Here is a 12,229-nt window from a genome sequence, read left to right as displayed (position 1 = left end):
TGTATGTGATAACGCTAAAAAAAAATTGAGGTGGACGATTTGAACTACAATTCTAGGATACAGGATTTCCACAAACATATTTTTGGACTATTTTTTATTGGGGGGTTTTTTATATAAAGTCGACACTAGCAGGCTTATGGTTAGATATCAAGTTAAGAAGCAGCACTGTGAATATCTCCTCACGATCTTCATCACTGATTTACTGAGCTTCATGTCTGACGTCTGGCCAGAAGAAGCCAATGATGCGACAACACAGCAAATTGTGTGCAAATAATTTACAGCAGTGAACGGATAGATATAAAAACGGTTCGCAGCTGGAAACATCCTGCTCTATGACACACAGGAGTCCCTTCACACACACACACACACACACACACTCGTACAGCGTATGGAGTGGCAGCATAGTCACAGAATCCTCCTGTGAAGTTAGAGCGCTCTCAAACAGAATAACTAACAAACTCAACGTCACTGGCAGCCCCCCTGCAACACACACACACACCCAGTCACGAGGCGATTGGCGTCAGAGCTGAGTTTTGCTCACGTACACACCTCTCCCTTACTTTCAACTGCTCGCTCAATCATTGAATTCCCCCTTCTGTTTTTTTTTTTTTTTTTAAAGAAGTGGAAGGGTTGCCCTCATTCAGTCGGCTCCCTCCTGAGAGAGACAAGACTGGAGGAGGAGGAGCGCAGAGATAGAGGAAGGCTGAGGAGAGGAGAAAGCTACAAACTGATTAAGTTTTTGTCTAGATCCTTACCTCTGTATAACAGCGTTTTAGTGATAAAGTTGTCCGCTTCTTAATGCAAGAGTTAAAACAGCTTTTTCAGTGGTCACATGAAACTGTGGTGAAAATTTTACTCATTCTCCATAAAATTCTGTATGACCATCTCAAATTATTTTCTTATTTTCTGGCATTACAAAACCCTTCTAAGTCTTTGAGATACTGGGGTTTACTGGGAAACCTGGGAGTAGTGATGGACTTTCCAGAGCCACATAAAGACAGTTACAAAGTCGGCCTTCTATCACTTGAAGAACATTTCCAGGATTAAAGGACTAATGTCTCTGCCAGATCTAGAGAAACTCATCCATGCGTTCATCTTCAGTCGCATTGATTACTGCAACAGCGTCTTCACAGGTCTGTCCAACAAATCAATTGAAACAGCTGCAGCTGATCCAGAATGCTGCTGCTCGCATTCTCACTAAAACCAGGAAGATAGAGCACATAACACCCAACGTGTGTTTTAAAGTCCCTACACTGTCTATAAAACCAGTGTAGGGACTGAAATAGACTTTAAGATACTGTTGTTAGTTTACAAATCACTGAACGGCTTAGCACCACAATACATTAAAGATCTGCTGTTGTTGTATCAACCTTCCAGACCTCTCAGGTCTTCCGGTTCTGGCCTGCTCTGCATCCCCAGAACCAGAACCAAACGAGGAGAAGCAGCAATCAGCATCTATGCACCACAAATTTGGAACAAACTTCCAGAAAACTGTAAAACAGCTGAAACACTGACTTCCTTTAAATCTCTTCTAAAAACCCACCTGTTTAGGATTGTATTTGAAACGTAATCAATTACAAATTTATTGATGGAACTTGACTTAAGGTCGTGTTTTGATGGTTGATTCTATGTTGCATTGTGTTTATGTGTTTGACATGATGTAAAGCACTTTGAAATGCCTTGCTGCTGAAATGTGCTATACAAATAAAATTTGATTTGATTTGATTATTCTATTCTATGATGATTAGGAAAAAGAGAAAATATGCAGCACCTGATATCCAGCTGTGTGGATAAAAATGATTTTCCCACCAGGGGACCAATAAAATGATTGTTCAATTCCACTCTCTGCTGTTTTACTGACTGTGATTGGCTGTTAATTTCTGAATCAACCAATCAGGAAGAAGAGCACAAAGTACAGCTGAAGCATCTGGAACATAATTATCAATTAAATATTTTCTTCATCATGAATGCACATATTTTGAGTATTGTATTGTAGTGATACTTTCCTGGATATTCTGCAGGACTTTCAAAACAAATTTCTCATCATGTGACTATCTGACATTGGAGACACATTCAACAAAAATGTGACCATCTGAGTTTTGAGAACTCTTACCATCTTCCTTTTTTGTCACAGGCATTTCCCGTCTAGACGATCAAATATTCATCAACCGTAACCCCGGAGTGCCATCTGTTGTGAAGTTTCACCCCTTCAACACCTGCATCGCTGTGGCCGACAAGGACAGCATCTGGTCAGAATACATCACACACTCAGCCTGAATTCCTCCAGGCGTTATTGTTTCACTTACACTGGAGCCTGAATATGTCTGTACCAGTTTCTGGGACTGGGAGAAAGGTGAGAGGCTGGACTACTTCTACAACGGGAACCCTCGCTACACCCGGATCACTGCCATGGAGTACCTGAACGGACATGACTGTTCGTTACTGCTCACTGCGACAGGTGGGAGACACTAATTCACATCCAGAAAATATCAATATCTGTCCCCACCAGAGCATTAGCAGTGCTTACTGTATCCTACACACACCTCTCTGTATTCATCATCAATATTACTGAGCAATTATCTTTCTTTCTTCGATCTTCATAGGGCATTTTTCTTTAGAAAAACTCCACATTTAAACTCATTTATTCTGTTTATTCATCATAGAATAAATTTAAACTAAGAATAAACATTGCCTTTAATTGCACTTCAAACCGAGAAAATGCTCAGGAATTAATGCTTTTAAATTCAGCCTCATCAAATAGTAATGTGCACTTTTCTCCATCAGTCATGCTCTGAAGGATACCATTTCTTATACAGATACCACATTAAAAAAGTAAAGCAATGAGCATAAATCAGGTGGGAACTTTCATGGCTTGTAATAACGTTCTGGAAGGAGCGAGTGGACAGGTTTAATGCTTTGCTCTTAGTTGTGTTTGAGCTGCAGATATCTTTTTAGGGCGAGGCTTCAGTCCTGTTTTTCTTCTCTGTCAAGATGTTGTAGGTGAACAGCCTTTTAAAATGTTACTCTGCTTAACTTCTCTGATGTTTTTATGTTTAAAGAACTTTAGCGAAGTTATAAAAACAAAACTCATGAAGATTTCATCACACTCAGAACATACAAAGGCATCTTAGTGAATTAAATATCACTAGAAGTTTATTTATTTCAGTAATTTTCTTTAAAAAGTATACCCTATAGATTCATTATAATGGCCTCTGGGTAATGAACAATTTGCTTGCCTACAGTGTTAGTACTGTAAGCAGCCAACTTCTTATCAGTGTCATTTTGTGGCTTACACTTATTGTGGAGGGACTCAATGACTATGATAAAAAAAAAAAAATTATTGGTCTTAAGCTGTATGTTAATTCTCCCACAAACTAAATATTTATTTTTCATTAATCATGGTTATCCAAATTAACAGAATTAAACACAATAAATTCCCATGTGTATTTAACCCACTATAATATAAAGTTTAGTTTCTGAATTGAATGACTGACATACAGTAAATCCTCTTTTTGATTGTATTTTAATTTATTTTTGTGTGTGTTTTTAATTTTCATCTCGTCACCTCCTTCCTTTGTCCAGATGACGGAGCGTTGCGTGTCTGGAAGAACTTTGCTGACCAAAAGAACCCAGAGATGGTAACGGCATGGCAGGGCCTTTCTGACATGCTGCCAACCACCAGAGGTCAGCCCTCCTCCAGCACCCACAGTAAAGATCAACACTTTCTATTACTGCGTGTTGTGCTCATGCCCCACAGTCCTCCTGTTTTGGTGGATGCTCACCCCAACCCCTCCTGTCCAATCCGTCCCAGTCATAAATTCACACCTCCCCATCCTCAGCAAGTATGACAGGAAGGCTGCTGCATTAATTCAAACAAGCTTAAACTTTGAATATACGCAGTTCTTGTTCTCTGCGCACACTTTTTTTCTTCCATAACATCCTGTTTTTTTTTCCTTTAAATGCAACCTAGGAGCTCTTTTAGTTAAAAACTAAAACTGGAAGCAGACTTCGAAAGCGCCAGAGCGAAGCAGCAGATAAACATAAATGTAATATTCTTTTTGTTTAGATCACAACAAATAATAAACATAAAGAGAAAACAATCAATCCCGGTTGAGCAGAAATTGGTCAAAAAAATATGTATAACCCTGTTTAACTTTAGGAAATAATTATAAATCCCAAAATGACTGACCGGTCCCAATATCATACATTAAGGGGAACGAGAAAATGAAGTGTTTGAATTTGGTCAACGACACCCACAATGGCATTATTAATGTGCAATGGCATAATACCTCAACCAATCAGAAATAAAACATGATACAGACTATTTGTAAGAGAAAGTACAGCTACATTTATGCATCACTTTTTCAATCCAAATATAATGAAAGAGCTTTCAAAGAGCTGCATAAGTTTTTGATTAAAGAAATGTATGTACAAAAATATATTACCAGAATCATGGATTAGTGAGACCATCAGATATCAAAACAGCTCAGAACCAAAGAAAAACTAATAAGAACCTGAAGTGTTCTTATTGTTTAAATTACCGTAATCTAGTTTGGTGATTTCTAAACATATATAACTTAAAATAAGTCATAAGACTGGATTAATCAAATTCAATGTTAATGTCAGATCATATTAAGTTTTACTGTACATCATAAAAAAGTCTAACTTCTGATTCATTAAAGTTGCCATAAAAACTAATTTATACATGTCTTGAAGTCTTACTGTAGATTTCTATTCTGTAATTGCTAGAAAAAGGGCCTTTATAATGGTTTAAACTATCAAACTGTGTTATAACCCCAGAGGGTTGGAGATTCAGGCCAGAACTTGTGAGCTCTCAGAGCCCAGATCTCTAAACTTTTAGTAGAGACACAAGATTGGAATAGAAATAAAATGCAACTTCCTTCCAAACTTTGTAATATTTAGGTTGTGCCTGACTTATTATTATGTAGTGATGTTTTGATTTTTTTTCATCAGATAGCATAAATGCACACTATTATTTGAAACAAATATAATGTGAAATCTGATGCCAGCCACCATTCGAAATTGTCCATCAGGTTTCTGTTATATTTCTGAAAAAACTGGATCTAACCTGCGAGGTGGCCTACATTCAACTTAATCTGGCTGCAGAATTATGCATTCAGCAGGTAGGTAATTTTCCCTCTTCCCTTGCAGGATTGTTTATCTTCCATCAGTAAAACAGATCACGTAAAACTCAACTGTTGACAATCTTGTGGACTTACTGTCACGTTTAGCCTCTTAGCTGACACACTTCCATAATTCCTGAGGCAGTTATTCACAAATATGTGAGCCAGGGCAGACAGCAGCGCTACACTCTTGTCAGAAACATCCACCCACTTCACTATTCTACCCCACCACATGCACGCACACCCCCACACACACCCCTGCACACCCCACATACACAGTACACACTGTCATGCCTCAATCCCAGCTGCTCCACATTTTTCTGCCTCAAGCACTTCTACATTTCTGGGTCAGAATTGTTTTTGGGGAACGCGGGGCTGCAGGAGTGTGCACACTTAAATGTGTCGATAACTGCTGCATTTAGTAACCATACTTTTGTACTTCTTATGAGAAAGAACCAGTAAATGCTTTACTTTATATTAAATATACAGTTAATTATCTTGACAATATAAAAATCAGAGCTAAGACTTTAAACCTGACAATTTATACTAATTAATTACAGAAAAAAAAAATCATAAAATAAGAAAGTAAAATATGTAGTGCTTAAATTAGTAAAAATCTGATGTCTGGGTGCAAGGGAATATAGCACAGAATTACCTATTATGTAGAAAGTGCTCCCCATCAACCTATAGTTAAGCAGGGCTGCATAAAACAAGTTTATATGAAGTTGAACTGTGTTTTTGAGAGTAATCTTTAAAGGTCACTATTACTATAGAGCCCCAGAAGGTTTTGGTTTTTGCTTATTTTCTGCTTTTTGCTTATTTATGCAGCATTCAGACTGGCCGATGAGGCATGTTAAGAAAAATGCATTTCATGGAGAGGGTTTAAAGTCACATTTTTTTCTGAAATACAGTGACTGTAATGACTCTGCTAAGTTAAATGGGTTTTATGCAAAGTTGTGCATGGTTAAATAAGAAATGTATGTTTTTTTTCTCTGGGCCAGCCAGAAACTAAAAGAGAAGAAAGAAAATACAAAAATGAAAAAAATCTTAAAAATATTAAGAATTCCTGCATTGATATAAAGGTTAAGACTCAACCAATAGCAAATATGATCATGTATGGTAGGACAAAGCAGGAGAGTAAGGAGACAGATGTTGAACCACTCTGAACTCCATTTCCAAAACCCTGTAGAATTACATATATATGTTTATTTTTTCCAGTTTCCACTGGCAGAATATCACCAGTTTTACCCTTATTTACCCTCTAAGAACAGGGTTTCTGTCATTTAGTTGTATATTTTGATGTTCAAAAACGTCTTTTTTGTATACTTAGAGTCGCTGCATTTTAGAAGAAATGTGAATTTTGAATCCTTTACAGATAAAGTATTTTTCTTAACACCTCGCCCTTCATTCTGAGCCAAAAGGCAATAAAATACCAACAAAATAAACTTGGATTGAGTCTAATGGTCACATAAGCTTCATCAATAGCTTTGATCAAAAAAGGTTAGATACAAAAGTGTTGGGCCAAACATGTCTTCCAAGGCGAGGAAAAATAGAGAACAGAAAGTTTTAAAAAAGTTAATGGAATGCATCACTGGAAAGTAGTAGGAGAAAATAGTAAAGTGAGGAAACACCAAGTATGTAGTGATAGGCCTAAGGTTCACCAGCAACTCAGGAAAATCTATCCCAACTTTATATAAAAGGAAATTTTAAATCCTCATCTTAAAGGTAGACGGGGTATCAGCTTCCCAGGCGGAGCTAAAGTGTCTTCCAGTAACTACCACCGCCCCCTGGAGAACCATCTTACAATCTGACACAGCAGAAGGAAATTACATGTGGTTGTGCTGAAATGTCTAATTGTAAAAAAAAAATTGGCTATAGTTCCCAGGTGCCTTGAAGACGTCATATCAATCAATCGTCTCCTTTCTAGTCTGCATAGTTTCTGTCGCATTTAATGTCTCTGTGAGAGGCTTTATGTTTGGTACATGCGTATTACTGTGAAGTAAAAGTGCAAATACATTCATCAGATATTTAAGTATTCCCCAATTGTACAGAGCTAAAGCTGACTAATATATATGAGTACTGTGGAGTGATCTTATACTGGATGAACTCCTGTTAAATTGCCCATTTTGACATTAACAGCTAAAAAGATCTTGAAGGATGAACATTTAATGAGACTAAAAAACATATAGAAATAGAAGTCCTCAAAAATGAATGTTGTGTCCTTTTTAATGAGCAATATTAAATTAGTTTCTTAAATATAATTTTGCAGACATCTCTGTTTATTTGAAAGCCATCTGTACTTAGCTTTAATATTGTACAATGATAGCTCAGTTTGTGGACAACTTGTGCGCCACTGTGTTTCGTAGCACATCTGCCTGAACATTGAATCTGTCAGGATAAGTGACTGGATGACCTAAAGCCTCCACAGAGGTCCCAACAGAGTCAGCAGAGCTCCGAGGGGACTGTAGGGATTGTGGAGAGGCGACACATTTAACTAACCTCACAGCCTGGATAAGTCCCACACCACAAATTGCCCAGAGAGGCTCTTGCCCCTGCAGAGAGGACTCTCTGTCTCTTTCCCTCTGTCTTTGTCTCTCTCTGCAAGTGTTTCCACAAAGATTTTCACATTTAATGGTGTGCTTGTTATGGTGGATTGACAGTTGCTGCTTGGCTTGGACTCTGACTACACTGAAGGCATCAGCTGAGATTTCTCCTGAACTTTTAGTTAGGCTTCCATTTGTTTTTTTGGCAGAAATGTTAAAAAAAGACCTCTAAAACCTCACATACACACTAGGTTTTTCTCCAGCATAAACTTCTAGTATTCTCTTATGAGTAATTACATTTACTTAATAGGTATGTTGATGGTTATACGCTAGAATTTGTAGAATTTAAAAAAAAAACTGTCCTCAGATGCATTAATAATATAAAGCCCATTAAATAATACACAACTCTATCTTAGTGCTGCCAAGAAATCTGTTCTTGCTCTGAAGGCAGCTGCTAAAAGACTGAACATTTCTCAAGGAGAGGCTGGCAGAGACAAACAGTCGGAGCCTGGTACCTGCTGGACCCGTCCCCACTCACCCCATCTCCATCAGCCAATGGTGTTCTTCTGTGCTGTTTTCATACCAGTGGAACATCTCTCTAGACTGACTGGCTTGTTGTTACTTTGCTGGGTCTTTGATATTGTTTTGTGTTTTCCCTCGTCTCTGGAGAGAGGCTGAACAAGGCAGCAACAAAACGACTCCCTATCATGTCAAAATCCCTTTGTTTTAATTTAATATCGAATCGGGCAGCTTCATTATTTCCTAAGTATCCTACTCAGTCGACCTTTCTCTAACTTTTATTTACATTTGCAGACATTTATGTGCAGGAACTTTTACAAAAAGTCATCTATTCAACCTTTTCATCTTTTGTTACATTACGACCACATGCTTCCGTGTATTTTATTCAGCTCACATAGACTAACACCATAAATAAAGGATGCATTGTTTTCAAAGGTTTTTGCAAACAAAAATCTGAAAATCTTTTGAGTCTTTATTTTCAACCTCTCTGAGTAAATGCTTTGTAGGAATACATTAAATGTTTGTTCCTACCAGCTTTACCCAACTACAGACCGCTATCTTTGCCAGATCAGTAAATTTCAAGTCATTTTTGTTTTTTCTGAACAGAGCACAATCTACCATGTGTTTGCTGGTGTCTCCTACACACCTTATAGGCAAACTTGAAATGGGAGTTTTTATTTTGTTTTCTTCAACAATGGCTTTCTCTGTGCCACTTTGTTTTACTCTTTCTATTTATGGATGATTGATGCAACAATATTCCTTTACATTTTAAAAGCTTGGAATATATGGAATATTATTTTCTAATCTAACCCTCGTTTAGACTTTTCAACAACTAGTTCACTAACCTTGGGTACATCTAAGCACTTTATGAGGAGTATGCAGACATGAACACCTGAATTTATGCCAAAACTTAAATATCCCCATCACTCAGTGATGGTGCGTTTTATTTGTATCAGAGTAAATGAGGCTTAATACAAATGTGCCACATTGTTCAGATTTTTATTTGTAAAGAATTGAAACCCATTTGTTTTCCTTTTACTTCACAAGACAGGAACATAAAGTTCTAATAAAATGCACAGAAGTGTGTGGTTGTATCTGGAGAAAATGCAACAAAGTCAAGGGTTATGAAGAGTTCTGCGAGGGACTGTATGTGTCTGGTCCTGCTGCTGGTTTTGCCCCTGGGGTAAAGGGCGAATCAGAACTTTGGACCCTGCAGGTTACAGTTTGAGCGATGGTCCCTGTTTGGGATGCAGATCCTCTTAGATCTCAGCTAGTTTTGTTGGAAGCAGCTGCCTTGTTCATTCCTCTGCTGAATGCATGTGAACTGCAAAACTCAAGAGGTGATGAATCTTTTTAGTTTTACAGTTCTTTTAGAAGTGTGTGGGACTCCTTGGGTTAGCATGCACAGGGGTTCTTTCTAATTTGTCGCTGGCTTTGTTGCATTCCTGCTGTACCCCTCTTCCCCTTCCCCTGCTCGCAGGTCTGGCCAGAAGGGTTTCCATCTATCTTGACAGGAGCAAACAAGGAGGTGAGTCTTACCTTCCTGTTCATTTCTTGCTTATTCGGAGAGCAAGGGTGCTGCACTATACAGCTGGGAACGTGCCTCTTCTGTTTGTAGTCCTTTTATTTCCTTTAACGTCACCCCCACACCCCTTCCCCTTTTCCATTGCTCGTTCATCTGTCTGGTGTGTAAATGTCCAGCCACTCCATCTCTGACAGTCACTCTGAAGTTCACAAGAATACAAAGGACAAAATTTGGTTGTTTAATTTTGTTTATGATAGCAAGAACCTCTCAAAACGTTAACCCACACTTCTTAACAGGGATAGAAATTAAGTCTAAATTTTGAAAATTAAGCTCAAGCAAAACAACCACGCCATACTAACAGAGTTGTGTATTTTATCTAAAATTAATAAAATTAGAAATGGAATTAAAAACCCTACAGAACGCTCCTGCTGATACCTTTTTGTTTTTTCCCCCCAACTTGTAAACCTTTGCCAACAATTTAGCATCAGTTTGATGAGGATCCAGGCAGGGCTTTACAGTCTGTTCACAACAACCAGTAGCAAATGTTTGGGTTTCTTAATCCCAACATACAAAGCAGGGTTAACTCCCTCCAGGCTTCAGGGCACCAAAGATAAAAACAGGACCCAATTTTGAAAGCACAAATCACAGCAATTCACTGAATCTGAAACCTTTCAGATCATGATCCCAGTAATGTTGGTTTATAATTAAAATATATTTTTTAATTTCTCCAACATTTTCTTTTGGCTAGAAGCAATATTAACATTTAGGAGTGACCCAGCTAGGGGAGCTAAAGATTAGGGTGATGGCAGGTAGGCCTTCCAACCTCAAACACTTGAAGCTAATTACCCAAAATAAATCCTGAAAATACCTACAGACACTCCTGACTTTTACTTTATACTTACCAAGATCTTTAGTGACATTACTGCTAAACTTAGCCTTCTACTAGACAGCTACCATAAATTCTAGTTTGTTAGCATTAGCCTAAAGCAATAAGATTATATATCTGTACTTCAGTGCTAAGCTGAGATCCAATGGCATCTCACTAAACTTGGCCGTCATATAACTGGCGATTTACAGCGTTTGCAGAGGTGAGGCCTTGCTCGTCTGTCATCCTTCTGCATTCGTATTCACCTCATGTCGCCGCTTTCTTAAAAGCGACTCATTTACGTTTGTCCCTGGGGTTCCGCTGTTTAATTGGAGTGTGTGGGTGCTGTGATATTTTTAATAACATTGAGCGTCTGCAGGGGCCAGCCTGTTAAACTCCAGAGGAAGCAGTGAAAATGCAGGAGGGTCTTTGGCTTGGGGAATTTATTCCTGCCGCTGCAGTTGGAAGCAAAAGGTTGTCACCAGAGGTGTGGAGTTAAAAGAATAAAAATAACAAGAGGAAGATGAGTTTCTAGGGAAGAATGGGTGAAGTCACAGGGATTGTGGAAGGAGCTGGGTGAATACTTGGACAGCATGAAGATAAAATAGTGGAGCTGAAGAGAGAAACTAAGGATTTAACTGTGGAAAATGTTGCTAAATTTGGTGACTTGGAGTACTTTCTGATTAGGAAAAGGCGACAAACTTTCCTTAAGATCTGAGAAGGATGGATCAAACCACAAAGACTTGTCATCCCTGCACTGACATATCGGTCTAATTAAAGTCTGTGCTGAGATAAAGGATGTGACAAAAGAAAATAAGATAATGACAAAAACAAAAATCTGGTGCAAACTTAATCCCGGATGGACTAGGACTGTACTGTCCTGGTTCTTATTGTAACCCTTTCCTTTTGACTACATTAAATAAAAATAGGACGGTCCGGTCTCTTTAGCTGTATGGAGGCACACGCTGTGTCCTGCTCTACATTCAGCTGAGCTGCTCGCTGCCTTGTTAACACCAGGGCTCTGGGAACCCTATTAAATCTACATCCTGTGAGTTTTGTGAGGAGTTTAAGGGAACAGTACTTGGTAGTTTGGATAAATCTAGAAAAGCCCTGAAAGCATGCGTCCCCCAATCTCATTTTACTTTGCTTTTTATGATTGGATTATTAAGTATACGCTAATGTAAAACTGCACATGCCTTCTAACAGGCAATTTTGGCAAAGTAAGTTGAAATCTAATATCAAGAATTGATGTAATGTTTTAATCTTGGATTAAAAAATTTGTGTCAGCCATTTCTGATTGTATGTATATTAAACCTGAAATTTGAATTTCCTTAGCAGTAGCCCGACAAACTGGTGGGTTGTAATCTATTAAGTTAATATAAAACTAAGCGAAACTCAGGTCTCTGTATTACAACATCATCACATTCTTGTCAAAAAGACCACATCTTTTTATTAAACTGAAATAGCAGTAAATCTAGACATTTTTGCACCATTTCAATCTCATAATAAATCTTCAGACACACGCGGACAATTGTGTTGCCAACCTGTGAGTCTCCTGTGGCAACCACTTGGACATCCTCTCACAATGCGCAGATGAACAAAATCTTCATTTTTCCAATTGATTTAAAACTTA

The 12,229-nt window shown here is 38.2% G+C and overlaps 1 protein-coding gene across 6 annotated transcripts in view; it reads left to right on the top strand.

The window, feature by feature from the left end:
• rptor (regulatory associated protein of MTOR, complex 1) overlaps positions 1–12,229 on the top strand; it is a 144,811-nt gene that overhangs the window by 121,065 nt on the left and 11,517 nt on the right. For 2 of the 6 annotated variants that reach the window (XM_028016812.1, XM_028016816.1), the window contains 4 exons: positions 2,135–2,249; positions 2,334–2,458; positions 3,583–3,708; positions 9,687–9,734. In XM_028016812.1, the coding sequence (XP_027872613.1) occupies positions 2,135–2,249; positions 2,334–2,458; positions 3,583–3,708; positions 9,687–9,734 (414 nt within the window). The remainder of the gene's footprint in view (positions 1–2,134; positions 2,250–2,333; positions 2,459–3,582; positions 3,709–9,686; positions 9,735–12,229) is intronic. The other 4 variants (XM_028016817.1, XM_028016818.1, XM_028016814.1 and 1 more) reach the window with 3 other exon arrangements.

This window comes from Xiphophorus couchianus, chromosome 5 (assembly GCF_001444195.1).
Source record: "Xiphophorus couchianus chromosome 5, X_couchianus-1.0, whole genome shotgun sequence".
NCBI classification, from domain to species: Eukaryota; Metazoa; Chordata; class Actinopteri; order Cyprinodontiformes; family Poeciliidae; genus Xiphophorus; species Xiphophorus couchianus.
The sequence above is the reverse complement of the archived record's forward strand: the minus strand, read 5'-3'. Positions and strand labels throughout refer to the sequence as shown.